Source organism: Pimephales promelas, chromosome 22 (genome assembly GCF_988280905.1).
Source record: "Pimephales promelas chromosome 22, fPimPro1.hap1.1, whole genome shotgun sequence".
Taxonomy (NCBI): domain Eukaryota; kingdom Metazoa; phylum Chordata; class Actinopteri; order Cypriniformes; family Leuciscidae; genus Pimephales; species Pimephales promelas.
In genome coordinates this window covers 26,965,335-26,987,457 of record NC_142790.1, presented here as the reverse complement: position 1 = coordinate 26,987,457, position 22,123 = coordinate 26,965,335, and the positions used below count along the sequence as shown (strand labels likewise).

At 36.1% G+C, this 22,123-nt stretch overlaps 1 protein-coding gene across 7 annotated transcripts in view; it reads right to left on the bottom strand.

Moving 5' to 3' along the window:
* Window positions 1-2,470: 2,470 nt before the first annotated feature.
* srcin1b (SRC kinase signaling inhibitor 1b) overlaps window positions 2,471-22,123 on the bottom strand; it is a 52,967-nt gene continuing 33,314 nt past the window's right edge. For 3 of the 7 annotated variants that reach the window (XM_089125696.1, XM_089125698.1, XM_089125699.1), the window contains 8 exons: window positions 21,421-21,568; window positions 21,120-21,340; window positions 20,135-20,364; window positions 18,004-18,292; window positions 17,628-17,770; window positions 16,487-16,663; window positions 12,978-13,118; window positions 2,471-3,054 (listed from right to left, as the gene is read on the bottom strand). In XM_089125696.1, the coding sequence (XP_088981822.1) occupies window positions 3,031-3,054; window positions 12,978-13,118; window positions 16,487-16,663; window positions 17,628-17,770; window positions 18,004-18,292; window positions 20,135-20,364; window positions 21,120-21,340; window positions 21,421-21,568 (1,373 nt within the window). In that variant the 3' untranslated portion in view covers window positions 2,471-3,030. Of the gene's footprint in view, window positions 3,055-12,540; window positions 13,119-16,142; window positions 16,263-16,486; window positions 16,664-17,627; window positions 17,771-18,003; window positions 18,293-20,134; window positions 20,365-21,119; window positions 21,341-21,420; window positions 21,569-22,123 lie in introns of all 7 variants that reach the window. The other 4 variants (XR_016149239.1, XR_016149241.1, XM_089125700.1 and 1 more) reach the window with 3 other exon arrangements.

The window sequence follows — 22,123 nt, the reverse complement described above, 5'->3', positions numbered from 1 at the left end:
GATATTTTTATGTCAAACCGTTCTTTTCTGTCAGTCATATAATGGACGTCTATGGTCACCACCTCAAAGAGCATGCACAGAGAAGTCCAGATTAAACATGATTTAATGACTCGTAAATGTAAGTACACATTGATGGCCTAAGACAAGAAACAAGCGGTTTTGTGAGAAAATGAACAGTATTTATATTGTTTTTACCTCAAAGCCACAAAGCACCCGCGCCCTCAGATCACTTGGACGTGGCTGTGATAACGAGAGGTAAAAACGCTATAAATACTGTTTTTTTTCTCACACAAACCGCTCGTTTCGTGTCTTAGGCCATCAGTGTGTACTTACATTTACGAGTCATTAAATCATGTTTAATCTTGACTTCTCTGTGCATGCTCTTTGAGGTGGTGACCATAGACCTCCATTATATGACTGACAGACAACAACGGTTTGACATAAAAATATCAAAATTGAAAATACTGTGGAAACAAAGAGAAATCTTGGATGCCTATGAGGTAAGCTAAAACATAACAAAAATCAATTTCAAAGTGAACTATCCCTTTAATGAAAAATGGGGGTTTCTTTTTTTTTAGACATGTTAAATCACCAAAAGTGGTTTGGAATGCTTGAATGGTTTGTTACAGATTAGACAACAGTGAAAAGGATCAGATTGACCCGTCTACTCACATAGAACTATGTTTATTCTTTAAAAAAAAGTGTCTCTTGATTCATTCGGAAATCCATCTATCATACACTAGTAAACAGAACTTACAGAGAGAGGATTCTGCATGCAGACTTTGAGAAGATATCTACATCTACATGCAGTTCAGAACTCTCAAAATCTTTTGGTAGAAAAAAAAAAGTTTACAAAAAATACCCTAAATTAAACATATCCATGATCATACAGTTTATATACAGTTACACAGTTCTTCTGTTGTTTCGTACATGTATTTTGCACATTTATCAGTGTGTTAACACAGCATATGGTGCTCGGGTGTGTGTCGCATCAGAGTTTGGGTCTATTCTACTTCAGTGAAGTCATTTTAAGACACAAAAAAAGAAAGTAATGAGGTATGTATTAGGTATCTGATGGACACGACCACCAAGCCAAACTATAGCATCTTTTAAATATATATATATATATATATATATATACTAAGCATAAAATGGAGAAACAATGGCAGTGAGGCAGTTGTTTACAAACCCTTGGCATTCATCAAATATGAATGTAATTTCGATTTATCGGAATACTGATCTAAACAGTCTATAGCAATTTATTATTCACCGTCAACTGGTTATTCATCATGCGAATACGTCCCAGTGACACACAAAGTGCTTCACGCATAACATTTAAATATGCTGTCAAATAACAAAATATAACGCTTATTTTTTTTGCTCTCACACTTCAAATCCACTGGGGGAAACATACACAAAATGTATTTGATTCATATAGTATTAAGATTGCAGGTTTCATTCTTCATCATACGCTTTTCAAGAACTCATACGATATGAATTTGGATAAGGCATGTACCTCGAGTTATCTTCTTAATGTTTACACATTCTCCCTTTTTAGTATAAAAATACAAAAGTTCATCTTATATAAAATATCTAGCTTATTCTTGATAAATATTGTCAATAGCTTGAAGATGTTCACTACTGTATTTAACTGTAAGGTAACATTTATTTTCTAGTTGAATAGAGAATATTATTTATAGAAAGATTAATTAGACAGTCTGATTTGCACTTAAAGGAATACTCCACTTCTTTTTTTTTTTTTTTTTTTTTTGGAAATAGGTTCATTTTACCACTCCCCCAGAGCTAAACAGTTTATTTTACCGTTTGCGAATCCATTCAGGTGATTTTCTGATATTTAGAAGAATATCAGTCACCCGACAGTTTCTGGTCCCATTGACTTCCATAGGAAAAGAGAAGTCAATGAGACCAGAAACTGTCTGATTACTGATATTCTTCTAAATATCAGAAAATCATCTGAATGGATTCGAAAACGGTAAAACTAAACTGTTTAACTCTGATAAACCTATTTCCAAAAAAAGTGGAGTATCCCTTTAAGCTAATATCTAAAACTGACCATCAGTTAAAGGGCGAATCTCATGAAACCTGTCAAGAACAATAATTTCGTAGTCATATTTCACCTCAAAATAACAGGAAAGAAATAAAAAAATATATTTCGCTTAAAGGGGTCAGAAATCAAGTTTTCCATAATCTTTTGACATATAAGAGATTTTTATATCATTAAAACATGCTTATATGTTATATATGAAGAGTTCAGATGCAAAAGCCTCTAAGTGCCATTTGAAATTTTCTTCTAGAATGATAATTTTTATCAAGCTTGTATATTTAAGTTCAGTGATTTCACTTAAATGGCAATTATAATTACCTATTAATTGTTATTTAAGTGAAATTACTGAACTTAAATATACAAGTTTGATAAAAATCATCATTAAAGAAGAAAATTTCAAATGGCATTTAGAGGCTTTTGCATCTGAACTCTTCATATATAGCAATATTGTGCATCCAATATAAAAATAAAAATTTCAAATAATGGGAATTACCTAAAAAGGTGTTTAAAATGCATTACTGTAATGAGGATGCATTTTGGGGTGAAAATAAACGCAAAGCACTTCAATAGTCCTAAAAAGAAGGCATTAAAAGTCCTAATAGAAGCTTTGGGATAAAATATGATATGGGCATGTTTTCATGATATCAAGATATGGGCATATTTTCATGAGATTCACCCTACAATGTTTCACGATCACATTAGTTTGTTTACTGTACATTAGTGGATTGCAACTGCTTCATGTTTAGTATACCATATAATTTACATCGCTTATTCAGTGTACATATACTGGCTCTTATTTGTAACCATACGACCAGCTTTTTTTAACTATAAAATTACAATTAGACTCGTACCTTGGTCAAAGCTCCTCAGTACTGATGTGTTGTGCTTGCTTTAGCGGAGGAGATGCTTTACTTCCATGTGTGATTTAGGCTCAGAGGTCACCTGTGCTCCCCTGGTTTCTAGGGTCATCGTCGCCATGAAGCGTTCACCTTGGATAGGATCAGATCTCAGGGTAAAACGGGGGCAATGTAGGACCACTCGGAGGCTGATAGTCAACATGCCAGTGCAAAAAGAAATGATTGGCAAAGCTAGGATAGTCTGAGGCCGTGAGACAGAAAAGGAAATGGAGGTTTGACCAAAAAAATGTAAAATGTTCGCTCCTTTATGAAACCAAAAACTGACTGTGTTGGATAAAGTCAATTGAATTCTTATTCATTATCCTAAATAGAATTGAAAATTTCTTGCTTTTTATTTCAACTTTCCTTATAAAGGAAGAATAAAGGCTAAAGGAATAGATACAGGGCTTAAAGACTTATAACCTCAGCATAATGAGAAGAGGTCAGGAAAGGATGGACTGGGGATAAAATACAAGCAAGTTAGGACAGGTGAGTGGATAAAAGAAGAGAAAAGAAAGAAATGATCAATACATTGTCATTTCCAGTGCAATCTTTCTGTGTCCACTAAACGTTCAGCAATGCATAGACTGAGAGAGATCAGTGATTTTGCCTTCCTCCTTTTTGTCATACATACAATGGTCACTAGGAGGCAGTCTTTCTTCATAGTTTCTGTGATAGTCGACGTTAAAAGATATCATTTTGAGGTTATCAAAGCTATTCAGCCTAATACATGGACTTTCACACTAAAGCTAAAACTATTAAAAACGTGTTAGTTGAAATAAAATACAATTGAAATATTACATGATAAACTTGAAGTGAAAATACCTTGCCTTGGCAACTAATTGAAGTAAAATTACTAAAATTAAAATAAAAATAGGCTAAAGCACATACAATTACAATGTTAGAAAATAAAATGTAAAAATAAAGCTAAATTTAATTATTAATAAACACTATAATAGTATATAAATAATACTAAAATAACTGTCGTACAAGATGTTATCAGTGTGCTCAGCTCAGCTCTGTCTGTAATCACATTAATATTCATATTGCGATTTGAAATATGAAGTGAAGAGAGATATTTTCAACTATGCCACCAACAGAAGAGCAACCAAATTCACAGGTGAAAATGTCTAAACCTACCAACCTACCTAGGCTGATGACATAAAAAAAGAAAGAAGCTAAAACGATTTTAATTTGAGCCAAAAATCAAAAAAAGCCACACCCCTAGCGAAATCTCATTGGTCCAAAATGCCATTCCAACTGTACACTCAACATCAAGTATGTTCTGATTGGCTGTGGCTGAGTGACATCACTGTGGACTGACAAATTAGCTGGGAATCTTTTTGTCTGACTAGCAGCATTTATTTCTCTCACTTTGTGGCACTTTTTAATCTTTCGTTTCTCTCTCTCTCTCTCTTTCTGATAAAATAATTATTTACCAGAGCAGCTTGGGAATATATGTACATAAAGTATTGGCTAACAAATGAGCAAGCTAAGCCTCAGAAGAAAATCCGGCTGAATAATTTTTCCACATCACCGCTCAGTTAGTTTAAGGGCACTCAGCGAGCGTCTCTACACCGTATTAAACATCTACAGTCAGCGAGGTCCTTCAAACACACACACCACTGAAAATGGCACAAACAAACAGGGTCAACAAACAATTTGACCTTTCAAGAATGAATCTTCCCTTCTTCACAGCCTTCACAGTCCAGACAGTCTGTTGTGTCCGATGCGCGGCACAGACCTCCCATTAAACCCGAGCGAAGCCTCTTTCCGGTGCCGCAGTTTGTGCCGTGCCAAATTAGCCAGATCCTTGCCTGGGAACAAAGCCGGAGCTGTTGCTCATTGACTGTTGACTGTGAATCGAGTCCCGTTGAGGTCGAGACCGCAGTGCTTAACTGCACTGAACACACACAAGACTGATCTGCTGTCGGTGCCTGCACACACACATTCAGGCCAATCCTGAAGGGGATTACAATCAAACGATGTGAACGGCGCCTTAGAGAACAAACAAAGTCTTGTGCAGTATTGCAGCGTTTTAATCACTCGCTCGCTTTCAGTTAGTATACCGAGTTTAAAGCGAGTACATCGAGGCTGCATTTGCATTACATTGTTTAAGTGACCAAAATCAGATTTATTCCTCCTATGTGGCACAAATATGACTCGATTATGCAAGCAGGAAACAAACACATGGGTTCAATGGTGTTTCAGGCCTCGTTCTTATGTGTATATTCCCATCAATGCGAGTCGTACATCATGACTCGCATGACTCTTTTAAATTGTGCAAAGGAGGATGAAGGCTCAACCCAGTAAATTAATGCTGAAGTTTGATGTCTTTGAGCCTTTATCTCAAGAGAGCCTGTATTAACATTCGTCCGAGTCTATTGCAAATAGCACCGTTTTTACTTCCTTTTCCAGGTCAGTACGCCTACCTTGGGTTGTTTCGCCAAGTGTATACACTCTAAAAAAAATGCTGGGTTGTTTTAACCCAATTTTGGGTCAAATATGGAAATATTTTAACCAGTGTTGGGTGTAACTAATTACTAAGTAATTAGTTACTGTAATTTAATTACTTTTCCATTGAAAATGTAAAGTAAGGGATTACTCTTCATTTATCTGTAATTTAATTACAGTTCTGATGTAATTGAGGTAAATACTGTGTATAGATCAATCCGATCTCACAGCGGTTCGTATGCATTTTATGAGGTGTCTAAATCGTACGACCGCACTCGTACAAATATGTATGAAAAAAGTGTGAAATGTCATGAGATCAGATATAAAACAATAGTGGTTTTAACATCTAAATGTATTGTCTTGTGTATAATGTAACCTTCTCCACCTTGGTCAGTTTAAGGATAATTCATGCAATTTTATAGTATTTATTTGAAAGAATTAAAACAGATTCATGTCTATCCTTGTATTATTCAGCTGGTTGAGATTGATATGGGATTTTGAAAGTAATTAGCAATTAAAAGTAATTAAATACTTTTTAAAGAGAGTAATTCGTACAGTAATCTAATTACACTGTTGAAGAGGTAAAATTAGTAACTAGTAATTAATTACTTTTTTAGAGTAACTTACCAAACACTGATTTTAACCCAATTTTGGGTCAAATATTTCCATATTTGACCCAAAATTGGGTTAAAACAAACGAGCATTTTTTAGAGTGTAGTGTAAATGCACATATCGGATATGGGTCACTTTTAAAAGAAGATGTAAGCCTGACGACGGATATCGTAATTAGGCATTAAGACCATAGTGTAAATGCGGCCCAAGTACCATCAAGTCAAAAAAAAAAACACAAACCACTGATTTAACGTGTGCATTAACTAAATTCACAAGGTTTTTCTTGAGTTTAAAGCCTGGCATGACTACATTTTAGGGTATGTTTGATAATGGCATATGCACTTACAGTATTTGTTATTTTAGTATGCATCAAGCGATGTTGTAGTAAAACTATATTAAAAATCTTTCCATTAATTGAAACGTATAATTAAAATGAATATCAAAAATATCAAAATAAAAGCTCATTAAAAATATGAATAAATACACTCACCGGCCACTTTATTAGGTACCCCATGCTAGTAACGGGTTGGACCCCCTTTTGCCTTCAGAACTGCCTCAATTCTTCGTGGCATAGATTCAACAAGGTGCTGGAAGCATTCCTCAGGGAGTTTGGTCCATATTGACATGATGGCATCACACAGTTGCCGCAGATTTGTCGGCTGCACATCCATGATGCGAATCTCCCGTTCCACCACATCCCAAAGATGCTCTATTGGATTGAGATCTGGTGACTGTGGAGGCCATTTGAGTACAGCGAACTCATTGTCATGTTCAAGAAACCAGTCTGAGATGATTCCAGCTTTATGACATGGCGCATTATCCTGCTGAAAGTAGCCATCAGTTGGGTACATTGTGGTCATAAAGGGATGGACATGGTCAGCAACAATACTCAGGTAGGCTGTGGCGTTGCAACGATGCTCAATTGGTACCAAGGGGCCCAAAGAGTGCCAAGAAAATATTCCCCACACCATGACACCACCACCACCAGCCTGAACCGTTGATACAAGGCAGGATGGATCCATGCTTTCATGTTGTAGACGCCAAATTCTGACCCTACCATCCGAATGTCGCAGCAGAAATCGAGACTCGAGACCAGGCAACGTTTTTCCAATCTTCTATTGTCCAATTTCGATGAGCTTGTGCAAATTGTAGCCTCAGTTTCCTGTTCTTAGCTGAAAGGAGTGGCACCCGGTGTGGTCTTCTGCTGCTGTAGCCCATCTGCCTCAAAGTTCGACGTACTGTGCGTTCAGAGATGCTCTTCTGCCCACCTTGGTTGTAACGGGTGGTTATTTGAGTCACTGTTGCCCTTCTATCAGCTCGAACCAGTCTGGCCATTCTCCTCTGACCTCTGGCATCAACAAGGCATTTCCGCCCACAGAACTGCCGCTCACTGGATGTTTTTTCTTTTTCGGACCATTCTCTGTAAACCCTAGAGATGGTTGTGCGTGAAAATCCCAGTAGATTAGCAGTTTCTGAAATACTCAGACCAGCCCTTCTGGCACCAACAATCATGCCACGTTCAAAGTCACTCAAATCACCTTTCTTCCCCATACTGATGCTCGGTTTGAACTGCAGGAGATTGTCTTGACCATGTCTACATGCCTAAATGCACTGAGTTGCCGCCATGTGATTGGCTGCTTAGAAATTAAGTGTTAACGAGCAGTTGGACAGGTGTACCTAATAAAGTGGCCGGTGAGTGTACTGTAGTAGTATATAAATAATACTGGCACCAAGTATACTGTGTACAATATGTAAATAATATAAAGCAATACATCCCATTATGCAATGCACTCATTTTGACTGACGAAAAATAGTGTTTTTTTTTTTGTTTTTTTGCCAGTTTTTATATTGAGTTTCAAACTTGGATCACATCCATACGCATAATCAGCATACAGTATATTATTACATTGATGCTTGTGGTAGACACTTTTTTTTATCAGTTCATGCATTCCCTGGGAATCATGACCTTGGTGTTTCTATATAGTGCCATGTTGTTTAAGCTACAGTATGACAACATACCACTCTATAAACCTTCCTGTTATTTAGATCTATCTAATTAAATCTAACCAAGCGAGCAGTCGCAGTTTATAAACTGTGTGGAATGCAGGAATCACAGACTGGTTGCTGTAAGGCCAATTCACACTGCAACCAATCACTAGATTACAGTCACTTATCAGGCATTCCACGACCAAACAAATGCGCAGACAAACGTCAACAGGGACACTGATCCGACAAAACCCCGCAAAGTTTCTGTTTCCGTCTGTTGGCATGATGAGAATTGGCCTGTAGCGGGGCTGTTTGCCTCAATCCATGTTTAATTCCCTCAGTCTGTGCCTTAGAAACACTTCTTGGTGACAGGTATCCCTGACAACAACACATGGATAGGAATCCATCCAATCACACAGAGGAACCGCAGACAGACACAACCAATCTCTTTCTGTGTGAAATTCACACACAAATGGGATCTCTGTCATTTATACAACCAAACCTGTTTGACTTCCTTTCTTTGTTGTATGGACTACATTTCCAATGCTTTTATGGTGCTTTTTTGTATAAAGATAAAACATAAAAATTTATGGAAGCTTATTTCTGCCACTGAATAAAAAATATAATAATAATAGCGACTTTTTATCTCACAATTGTGATATAAAGTCGCAATTCTGAGAAATAAAGTCGCAATTCTGAGAAATAAAGTCGCTATTCCGAGAAATAAAGTCACAATTGCGAGATGTCAAGTCGCAATTCGGAGAAATAAAGCTGCAATTCTAAAAAAATAAAGTCGCAATTGCGAGATATAAAGTCGCAATTCTGAGAAATAGTCGCAATTCTGAGAAATAAAGTCGCAATTGCGATATAAAGTCGCATTTCTGTGAAATAGTCGCATTTCTGAGAAATAAAGTCGCAATTGCGAGACATAAAATCGCAATTCTGAGAAATAAAGTCGCAATTCTGAGAAATAAAATCACAATTGCGAGATATAAAGTTGCAATTCTGAGAAACAGTCGGAAGAAATAAAGTCGCAATTGCGATATAAAGTTGCAATTCTGAAAAATAGTCACATTCGTGAGATAGTAAGTCGCAATTCTGAGAAATAAAGTCGCAATTGAGAGATATAAAGTTGCAATTTTGGGAAAAAAGACAGAATTGCGACTTTTTATCACAATTCTCACAATTGCAAGTTTACATCTTGCAATTCTGACATCTTTTCTCAGAACTGTGAGATATAAACTTGCAACTGCGAGTTATCAGGCAAATTCTAAGGAAAAAAAATAAGACTAACTTTTTTTCCCCTCAGAATAGTTTATATCTCACATTTCTGACTTTACAACATGCAATTTCGACTTAATACCTCGCATTTCTGACATTATAACACATAATTGGGAATTTATACCTTGCAATTCTGACTTCATATCTCACAATTCTGAGAACTAAAGTCAAAATTGCGAGAAAAAATCATAATTGTGAGATAAAAAGTCGCAATTACCTTTTTTATTTTTCATTCTGTGGCGGAAACAAGCTTCCATAAAAATCACCTTTACACACAACAAAAACAACAGCTTACATACTTTTTTTTTTCCTGCAACAAAAGAAAGAAAGTCATGCATGACATAAGGATGAGAAAATGACAATTAGCATTTTTAGGTGATCTGTTCATTTAACTGGCTTGTCTGTAAAATATCTTATCTTGCAGTCATGTCACTTCCAATTAAAAGATTCACAATTTTTATTTTGGAGACATTAATTTCCCCCTAAAGTGAATTAAAGCGACTGCAGCAGGCTGGGTAACTGCAAGCGCACAGTTAGCTAACAGTCTGCAGGATGAGAGAGAGATGACAGAAGATGGAGGACAGAAACTTATCTCATCCTTTTCTCTTGTCTTTCCATCCCATTTTTCACTTCATTCCCTCAGGGTTTGCATGCAATCTCTCGTTCTTTCGGGATGGATTTTGGGGAATGCTGACTTTGCGAGTTGCTCTGATAGATAGAGACTTCAAGAGTACAGGAACACAGCAGTGTTAACTTTTCCCCTTCACGCTCATATTCATCATATTTTCCTCTTGAGGTTGTGCGATTCGAAATTAAAAGCCGTTTTGTTTTGTCCTACACTCTTAGAAAAAAAATCCCAGAAAAAGCACACAAGTTATGAGAAATCAAGATTAACAAAAACACAACATGAAACACAACTTATGTACCTTGTTCATCGTTGTAACAAAAAGTTGGCAACGCTTCCTTTTACAGTACAGTACTTACAGTGTACTTACCTAGAAAGTACTGGCTAGTTATTACCCAGTAATTGTAGTTACTAAAATAAGTACATTGTATTTACATGGGTAACTGGACTGTAAAAGGAAGCGTTACCAAAGTCATCTGGTGTCCGGTGATATTTGACTCAGTGAAGGAAGTACACGGATACTCTTTTGGGATTTCTAGGTATTGTATACGATGTCATATTTTTGTTAATCTTGATTTCTCACATTTGTGTTTTTTCTGGGCAATACAGAGTAAACTAATAGAGTCAAATGAACATGCATGTTGTGCAGCCAAGGTCAAGGATTTCGTTAAATTAATACATTAAATTTCACTTTGTTTTTCACTAAAGCCTATCGTATAAACCCAGAATATACGGCACGTCGCATGGGATCATTTTGTTATACTATTTTAATGCCTATTTCTATTCACTGGCATTATATAGGACTTTTTTTTTCAATTCTCCTTTTGTGTAATTCTCCATTAAAGAAAGAAGGGCATAAGAACAACACCAGGGTGAGTAAATGATGACTTGATTTTCATTTTAGAGTCAACTTTTTAACCCTCTGGGGTTGTTTGTTTCAAAAGTCACACTCGGGGTGTTCGGGTCCAAATGGACCCAAAGGCCGGGATTCATATTTAAAAAAAAAAAAAATCATGACGTTTTTTATAATATTTTTTCTTTTCTTTTTTGGTGTTTTGAGAAAATTTCAAAAATAAAAAAAATGTATAATTAGTAGTAATGCAATAATTATGACAAAATTTCCCCCCATTGACCATAATAGAAAAAAATATTTAAAAATATATATATTTTTTTAAATTTTTTTTAAGCTGTATTTCATTTTAGAGTCAAGCCTAGGCCTCAAAAAAGCAATTTTCAATTTTCATTTCAAAATTCAATTTTTGAAATGAGATGGATGCCATCTGATGGACAAACTGAGCATTTTAAAAATGTAAAACACATGTATAATCTGAATTTTTTTGGTGTGTTTGTGTATAAAAGTATGTTTGTGTGTGTGTGTATGTTTTGCACTCTTGATGTTTTATAGATTCACCCCTTCACTGTTGTGTGCTTTTTTCAAGCTCGTGGCTGATTTGTAGATTGTACGCACAAAAAAACTCAGTATTTTCACACTTTTGCCAATTTCCCGTTCATTTTCCATGCGGGTCCATTTGGACCCCAACACCCCGAGTGTGACTATTTTTTTACAACCACTTAGACTATTCACATCCTGTCCCCAATTTTTTTGGGTGTTCAAATACCAACAAAGTCACCAAATTTCGGACCATTCCGAGGAAGCTGTGATTTAAAAATTTTTTTTTTTAATTTTTCAGGTCCATTTTGGGCCGAACAACCCCAGAGGGTTAAGGATCTACATAGAACCTCTTCTACTAAGAATCTATTTACTTTCCTAATATATGTGTCGTGGTCTTTTTGTCCATTACTTAAAAAAACAAATTAATTTATATATATTTTTTACAATCCAATCAATTCCTGATATTTTTTTCCTCACCAAACTCAGATTAAGAAATTGCAAACGCACTTTTATGTTCACTTTAACATCCTAAACTAAACCCCCTTTTTCCAGGTCGGTAGCTAGCCAAAACTGAACATGATCAAAGCACATGTCTCATCTCCAATTCCTTCTCTTTTCTGACCAATCTGTCAAAAGCTTTGACACATTAAAGCATCACAGTGACAATGTCAGAAATTATCTGGGTCACGTATGCCATATCACCTTGACCTGTCCTGTCACAAGAACGGTACACAAGGTTTTTTCGACTGGGACCTGACAGCTTGAGTACTCATCAAAACACTGCTTCAGACCAGTATATTTACTTAAAAAGGATTCACAAAGAAAACTGAAAGATGGCACAAGGACAGGGACTTCAATTTGCCCGATTAGCTGGCATCATTACGACTTCATTGGCATGTGTAACACCGCTGAGATGCCAACCACCATCTCGGAAACATTTAAGGACATTAAATACACAAGTGCACTACAGTTTAAAAGTTTGGGGTCAGTAAGATTCGTTTTTTAGCATTAAATTGATCAAAAGTGGCAGTAAATACATACTTCACAATAACATGAAGCAGCACGGCTTGATAATAACAAGAAATGCTTCAAATCTGCATATTTGAATGATTTCTGAAGGATGGAGTAATGATGTTGAAAATACGTAGAAAAGTTATTTTAAATTGTAATAATATTTCACAATATTACTGCATTTTTTGATCAGCCTTAGTGAGCATAAGAGACTTACCGACCCCATAATTTTGACCGCTGATGTAGGCGCTTCACGTGTGCGTTTTTATTCCACGCTTGTGCACTTGCGCACCATATATTTATACTTTTTTCTCCAAGAGCTGAAACAAACCACAAACAGAGATACTATGTCTTTTGGCGTTGTGATACACTATATTGTGCTGTCAGGTTTTCCTGGAAGAGCAGTTCATGTCGCATGGAAGAGAAAAATACGTAATCTGTGAGCGTACGGGGGGAAATCAGAGGAACTTGTGCATACTGAACCCCAACCATAACATCTGTGCAGCAACGGGAGATGGAGCCGCTAATCTGGACGCGCGTGCTCGGCTGCATGTGTTACAGTCATGGGAGTCGACAGTTCTGACTCGTGCCTTTCAGAGCGAGAGCGTCAGTCTGCGGGAGAGCAGGGCGCAGCGATTGTTAGAAGTGGAATACCTGCTGCTGACCCTGCTGTAGTTTAGGGAACTCCTCCTGTTTTCTGCTCCTGCGCTCCAGACTGCTCTGCTGTAGGTGTCGAAGACGAGACGCTGCAGACGACTGAACCAGTTTCCCCGAGCCCGGAGGAGTGCCTACAGGCTGACGACCAGAGAGAACAACAGCAGGTTGGAAAATGACCGTGTTTTTTTTAAGCCATGGGACTGAGTTTGAATAATTCACGTTTGTTGGAAGAGTGTCACGATGAAAGCTCTGCTCCAAAACCCAGTGCGCTAACCACCAACGCAACACGTCTGCTTCTGATGTGAAGGCTGTTCCACATCATTTTTTTTACGAAGAATATGTGAGTTGCATTAGGTTTTTGATTGCTAAGATGGTAAGCTAGTAGTGGAATGGAAGCCTCTCTGTCTTGAGAAAGTTTAAAATAATAAATGTAGACACAATGTGAGAAATAATGTCTCTGGTGCTGACCGGAAAAATGTTACGTTTTTTTGTTTTTTTTTGTTACAAAATTTGGTAAAGGTTTTGGCACTTGCTGTGTAAACACACACACAAATGATGGACATGAATCGAAAAGGTTAAATGGGCCTTAAAAAAAATGAGTGCATTGGAAAATAAACGGGAGACGAAATTACCAATTTCATATAGTGGAAATGTTTGGTACTGCGTCTAAACAAAAGCTAATTTTTTGAGATATAAACCTCGAATTTGGAACATAACTTGTTTATATTTTCTGCTTTAATTTTCTCACAGTTTTACGTGATATACATATTTCATTTAAAATTGTATTTTTGTGCATTTTTTCATAACAATAAATGCAACTTTTTTCAAGTTCACCTTTTTAAAATTTTTTTTGCACTTTAGCAATAATCTGCAAAGTGTCGTCTTTAAAAAGAGAGCAAACTTACGTCGTCTGTGCTCCAAAGCATTCAAGATTTATGACCGTTTAAGTTGGAAATTGCATTTTCAGGTCTATGCTCAAAAAAGTAAATATATATGTATTATATCCACTGCATAAATATAACTTATTAAAATATAAAATATGAAATAAAAATATGTTAAACTAAAATACAGTACAATCATTTGTCACTGAAATAAAAGTCGAATTTTTGTAAAATTGAATTTTTGTAAAAAAAAAAAAAAAAAAAAAAGGAAAAATTTTAATTTTTGACCGACACGAGAACAATACCAGAGGGTATAATAATAATAATGAGCATTAGTCACGAGGTGCATTAATTGTGTGAACGGAACGCTAACCATGAGCGTTTCAATCAGTCACTGATCCATTAGCGACCGGTTCGGTTGCTGCATATGTGGACGCAGTTCGCTAGGTTTTGGAACTGAGCCGAAGGAATAGAAATAGAAACACTAATTGAATGAAAGAAAGAGGCACAGGGAATCTCTATAAACCAGCATGCAGCAGTAGTAGTGTTGACTGACACCCTGCATGTGTGCAAGCTGATATTAGCACAGTTTCGCACTTCTACACTCTTTCTTTCATTGTGAGAGATTAGTAGTACTCCTCACAATGCAGCAAGATACACACATACAGTACACACACAAACACAGGCTGTCCAGATATCTCAGGTGACACTAATGACACTGTCTAATAGACCTGACGTTTTCTTCAGAGGTTCTGAATTTATTGGTCACTACTGCTTTCTGTAACAAATGGCTTGTGGATGCAGTAAAAGGAATGAGTGACATTGAGGGTAAGAAAGACATACTGTCTAGAGAAGCTGTGGAGACAGATGAGCCGGTACGGTTCATTTAGACTGCAGTTACTGACATGTTTTCGTGTTGCCTGTGTGTTCTTGGCTCTTGAAAGTTTTGCTTTAAAGACTTTAAGCTTGTTAAAATTGATTTCGCTACTACACTGTCACAACATTACTGTCACTGTGCAGAAGAGGCAGTTTGACATAACAAAAGATAGAGAGAGAGGAAGAGAGATGACCTTGACTGATATCAAGCTGTTTATTCCATCAGCTTAGCTTAGAAAGAAAAGAATGTTATTTCTTGAATAATAATTATTTGCAGTTACAGAATTTATGTTTTTTTTACAGCATGTTTTTATCGATTGCTTTGAGGAAATATGTGATTTTGTTTAAATATAATGAATTACTCTTAATATTTTAAATATAATATATAAAAAAATTTGAATAAATGACATCAATAAAATGATGCAATAAATTATTTAAAATAAAATTATTATTATCATAAAATATGTAAATACTTAATTGCTTAATAGTCAATCATAATCATCATCATTATTATTTGTATAATATTATTAAATAAAATACTATTTTATAATATTTAATTGCTTAATACATACTTGCTTTAATTAGTAATATAAAACAATTAAGAGAAATGTGCAATTTAAAAAAATATATATTTTTATATATATATATATATATATATAACATATTATTATTAGGGCTGGGCAAAGATTAATTACGATTATTGGCATCCAAAATAAAAGTTTGTGTTTACATAATATATGTATGCATAATGTGAATAATTATTGTATATATTGTGTATATATAAATACACACACGTACATGTATATATTTAAGAAAAATGTGTTCTTAATGTATCAAAAATTTATATTTATACATATTATTAATTATAAATAAATATATGTAAAGTATATACATGCAAATATTTCTTATATATACACACATGTATGTGTACGTATTTATATATACTAAATAATTATACACACTACACACACATATATTACGTAAACACAAACTTTTATTTTGGATGCGATTAATCGTGATTAATCGTTGCCCAGCCCTAATTATTATTATTATTATTATTATTAAGTGAAATGATATTATTATTGTATAGTATTTAATATTATAATCTATTCTATTAAAATAAAGCAATTAAGAGAAATAAGTCTCTGGGGTGGAAACAGACTTTCACATATTTGATATAATGAGTCAAGAAACAAGTTAAGTATTAAAAAAATCCCACTTAGTTCCCAGTTTGATTTTAAACTTCATTCAAGCTGTGTAATAACATGCAGCAGCACAGCTGGTTAAAGACTTGAAAAATGACAGATTAATAGGTTTGGTGTCAGAGTGCATTAGTAAGCTTCAGGAATAACCTCAGAAGGTTATAGGAAGGCCTGAGAGAGAGGTTTGGCAGTTAACACATTACCTCTCTCCACAGAGAGTTGCTGATCCACCGGCCTGCCCTGTCAACACTGTTAGGAGTGACCTCGGCAGGGGTATTGGCCTGAGCAGTGACCCTCAGTCTCACTGGGGCTCTCTGAAACGCCTGTCGTGTTGGTGTGTGTGGATTACCGCATTGACGTGTTTGGGTTTGGATAAGAATGAAAAAAAAAAAAACATTATTTGCAAAGCTAACAATCTATATATGCATTTACGGAATAACCGACCAATCAGGAGTGAGTTTCTATACCTCAGTATCTCTCTAAGTAGCTCCTAAATGTAGATGCACACACTAAATGGTGACAAGGACACTATTTCGAAGCTTTTTACCTCCAGCTCTGCCATTATCTTCTCATCTTCATCCTCATCCTCTTTCCTCCCAGAAGCGGCGATGACCGGAGGTGTGGATGAAGGTCGGGGCCCGTCCGAGGTCGATGGGCGTCTCAGTTTGACGGGTGGCGTCTGGGATTGGGTCGGTACTTCAGCCTCCTCTCTGTTCTCAATCTTCTACAAAAACAACATGTGCATTAATAGGGCAATCTAATAAACAGCTGATCAAGCAAAGCCAAAGTACACATTCATTATTTGGCATCTGCCTAACTACGCTGCTACTCCTTCAAATTTTGTTCAATTCTTACCAAAATGAGTATACTGGACTGAGCTGGACAGAAATGACTGAACAGAATTTTAATACTCGTTTCTGTTCAAAAGTTATGATGATGTGAAACTAACAATCTTGACCCAAAATAGATTAGATGCTATATCTCTGCAAAACTTGAATCTATCAAAACAAAAATTGGTGCACTTCATCAGCTCCATGATTTGATGGGACCTGCCAAATTTGGGAACTGTGCCACCTACAGGTCATGAGATTTGAAAAAAATACTATTTTTTACAGATTCCTTAGTAGGGCTGTCAAACGATTAATCGCGATTAATCGAATCCAAAATAAAAGTTTGTGTTTACATAATATATGTTGGTGCACTGTGTATAATTATTTTATATATATAAATACACACTCATGCTTGTACATATTTAAGACATATTTTCATGTATATACTGTATACAGATTTATATATAATTTATATTATATAGAAATGTAAATATTTTATATATAAATAATATTTTTTTTCTTAAATATACATGCAAGTGTGTGTATTTTTATATATACAAAATAATTATACACAGTGCACTCACATATATTATGTAAAAACAAACTTTTATTTTGGATGCGATTAATCGGACAGCCCTATTCCTTAGGACAAGCCAGGATCAGATGAATCACCTGTCTGCCATTTTGAAATTTGTCATATATTGCTACTTTCTTTAAACACTTTGACTTGTTGGCTAAAAATTTGCTACCCATAATAGACAGCATGCCATTAAAGAGGCTAAAAATTTCAAAGACAGCACCACCTAATGTTAAGAAGATGTAAGGCTTTATACAAAAACACTGAAAATTATTGTTCACCTTCACACTCTTGGTTATGGTGATCACTTCGCCGCTGCTGTTGGTAGTTAGCCCAAGGCCTGATGGGAAACTTCGTCGTGGAGGAGGAGGAGGCGGAGACTTGGATGGCTTCTCTGTACGATACCGTGGCACGGACAGCTCCCCTGATCAAACAGTCAACTCAATCAATAAACCTAATCATCTGTCTATTGATCAGCCAAATCAAAATAAGCCAGTTTTTGTCTTTAATAAAGCAATCAAGCGATATATTTGCAATTGTGAGAATCTATAACGAGTCAAGAAAAACTTAAAAGCTTGAAAAATAATAATTAGACTGTAATTCAAAATCATACGGCAGTTGTTGTAGTTTATGGTGCGGTTAATAATGTAATCTCACCCGATCCCCTGCGTGGGATGCCGTCTTTGCTGGGTGGTTTTGGTGGGATTTTGATGGGCTGATGTTCGGGTGTTAAACTGGGGGTGGAGGATGCTGAACCGGGCGCTGGGAGGGAGGATAGTTGGGGTTTTGGCGGGACGGCCGGTTTGGTGATCTGCTTGGCAGCGAAGTCCAGATCTGGAATGGCCTTCATCAGCTCAGCTTGAGTTTCCTCCAGTAGACGGTTGATGTCCTGAGCGCTGAACTGAGTCAAACTGGCTCTCTTTTCCTCCCAGTCTCGCTCCGCAGCCTAAAGACACACACCCACACGTGATACACAGATTCACATTGATCAGCAACTTCAAATTAGTCCCATCCAGAGGGATGTCGTTAAGAATAACAACAAAAATAAATAAGAGCCTTTTAAGGAGTAGTTCACTTTTTTTCTTTTTTTTTACTTTTGCTGATAATTTACTCACTCCCATGTTATCCAAGATGTCCACGTCTTTCTTTCTTCAGTCAAAAAGAAATTAAGATTTTTGATGAAAACATTCCAGGATTTTCTCCATATAATGGACTTCAATGGGAACCAAACGGTTCAAGGTCCAAATGAGAGTTTCAGTTTCACTCTCCTGTTCGAACTAGTTCATCAAAATGAACAAATCTTTTTTTGAGTCATTCGTTCATTCAACGAACAAAATGAAAGAAATGACTCGAAAAAAGATTTGTTCGAACAGGAGAGTCACGAACGCGCATCACAGAAGAGAGCAAGGCAAGCATTTGAGCTTATAAAACTTGAACTTTTTAATTTATTTTTTAAATGAGCGATCGTTTCGCTAGATAAGACCCTTATTCATCGTCAGGTGTCGTTTAAAGCCCTTTGAAGCTGCACTGAAACTCTCATTTGGACCTTGAACTAGGGCTGGGTAATAAATATCGATTTCTCGATATTAATCGATTCTCATTTTTACAAAGCGATATCGATTCTTAAATCTCAAGAATCGATTAGTCATCCTGTTTCATTTGAATGAATGATATCTATGAATGAGACATTGTATCGCGGCTGCGCACATCCAACAAATCGCACTAATCTTTGTCCTGCTTTGTTACTATTGATATGAAACAAAGTCTAAATTTTCAAATTACGTCCATTTTCTTTAGAAATTCAAAAACATAAATAGCGTTTTGCCGTTTTGGCGCTGTGGCGTGAGATCGCTCTGGCACAGCTCCAGAGAAGCAGCGGCGCTGATCTCTCTTGCGGGTTAATAATACCAGTCACAGCGCGAAATAAACATGAATGAGCGTCTGAAAGTGTGTTAAAAGATAGAGTACAACAACTTATCTAAATCCGTGTCATGTCACATTGATTCGCTCAATCTGCGTTTCAACCGTGGAAAGACGTCAATTAAACAGCTTGTAATCAATGTCATCTATCGTCATATTTACCTCAGAAAACCCACATAAACTCGTTAGTCCACACTCGTTAGTGTTCTTCAATATTTAATGCGTATTTGAATAAATCTGGCAAGTTTTTATGACAGCCACCATTTAAATGTTTATATTTAATACAATCTTCTTATTATAAAAATAAATAAAAGTGTAATTTAAGTGTTTGTTTAGCTACAAAACAGTTAATTATTACCTTCATATGAGGTTAATGAAGCCTAGTAGGCTACAACTAGACTATATATATAGACCATAGTTTACAGCATTAGTTAAGAGATTTGATTCCCTTGAGTAAAATTGCCATTTATTGTAACTGATATCCAAAATAATCGATATTGAATCTAATCGAATCGTAATCGAAATCGAATCGAATTGCAAGCTTGTGAATCGAAATCGAATCAAATTGTGAAATTTGTCTCAATACCCAGCCCTACCTTGAACCGTTTGGTACCCAATGAAGTCCATTATATGAAGATAAATCCTGAAATGTTTTCATCAAAAACCTTAATTTCTTTTCGACTGAAGAAAGAAAAACATGGACATCTTGGGTGACTAAATTATCAGCAAACATTTTTTTTAAAGTGAACTACTCCTTTAAAACATCAACTATAAATCTTTCAACCCTCAAAAACAGCCTTCTGTAAATATTCATCTCCTTTCTGACATCCATGCCAGCATTAATATAAAATCTAAGCGCGTTCATTACCAGTCGGACCTCCACGGACACTCCTTTATCAGATTCTCTGCGCACGGGCAGATCTTCCAGGCCGCTGGTCTTTACCGCCCCAGTGGAAGTGCCGTCCAGTTCAGGCATGAGGGGATCTGTTGCCCCGGCCCCGGCCAGCCAGTTTCCCAACATGGTGCTGCCAGGAATACCACTGCTGCTCAGACTGGCACCGACGCCGGAGCCCAGCACGTTAGAAAAACTTGAGGTACCTCATAAAATCAAATAAAAAAAATTAAATTAAATTTAAAAATAAATAATCAATCAATCAATCATCTAACTAAATAACACACCCTGTATCCATCAACTTATAAATGTTCCATATTCTCTAAATATATCAGTTAATTAAATAAATCAACAGTGCTGGGTTGATTACTGAATACAAATTACATGATAAAAACTGTAATTAGTAACGCATCTATTATATTACACAATTTAGGGAACATAATCTGACTACTTTTTGATTACCTTACTTTTTTTATCACATTCGTTTAAATAATATAATCCTGATCCATTCTGATTGGATTTTTTTTTATTTTTTTAGTTTTTTGTTTATCAACAACATTATGTTAGGGTTGGAACTACAGGGGTGAAAATAAAAATAAACTTGAAAAAATGTGGGGGGAAAAAACATGTACAGTATGCTGTGTGGCCTCTCAATTTTCCATTTTAATATGGTCACCTGACTTGTGGCCAGTCTGTGTTCGCAATTCCACAAAACTGTAAGACTTTCTGAACATATAAAAGATAAAAAAAGAAAAATTCTGGAAAATCAATAAATTCTGATGATTTAAACTATTTTGTGTACATTTTAATCATGTATTTTTAATCAATTGTAATCAACTGTAGTCTGATAAAGAGTATTTTAAAATGCTATTTTGGGAATCTGATTACGTAATCCAGATTAGTTCTACCCAGCACTGTCTGTAAATCAGTTCATCAAAGAGAATGTGAAAGTGGTGTTCACCTATACTAGAGGCACTCGTTAGCCCGGGGTTTGTGGTATTGGTGCCCATGGAGGCGGTCAGAGTGGCAGTGCCTGATAAGGTGCACCCTAGGTCGGGCAGATTTAGAGAGGGGCTGTTGAGAAGATCTAGATCAGAGCTCCTGCTGAAGTCAGCATCACTCGCGCTGGAAACTGAACTACTGAAGTCATCGGGTGTCCTCCACACACCTTCTGATACCTGCCTGCACACAAACACACACTGAGGAATTCTTCAGACATGGAACTGAGCAGGAGTGAGTGTTTATGTGTGTGTGTGTTTTACCTTCGTAGAAGGCTTAGGGTGTTGGTGATGTTTCTGCAGCGTTTCAACAGGGCCTCCAGTCTGAGCGGTTCCTCCTTCAGAAACTTGACGGCTTCCACCTCCACCCTCAACACCACACGCATCTTACTTTGTAAATTGGGGAATTGATCTAAACACAGAAATTGTAGAACATCACAGATACAGTGGGATATATATATGAAGAGTTCAGATGCAAAAGCCTCTAAGTGCCATTTGAAATTTTGTTCTAGAATGACCATTTTTATCAAGCCTGTGTATTTAAGTTCAGTAATTTCACTTAAATGACAATTAATGGTTAATCTTCATTTCCATTTAAGTGAAATTACTGAACTTAAATATACAAGCTTGATAAAAATGATAATGGCAAATGGCACTTAGAGGCTTTTGCATCTGAACTCTTCATATATATATCGAGACCAGTGTAGTTTCAGTTTCAAGCGAATCAAGATTTTATGGCGTTAACAAAGTAATCTGGTTCCCAAATGAATGACTTTTATGAGTTGGTTCTTTTTAGTGAATAAAAAACTCTGATTCCTGAGAGACTCATACTTAAGATCCAAATCTTTTTAGTAAATCAAAAAGATTGAGCTTAACCAGTGTAGTCAGATTTCCAAACAAATGATGAATCAAAAGCATAGTGTGCAGTGCAAACAGTGCAGTCCCTTTGCTGAATCCTTTATGACTC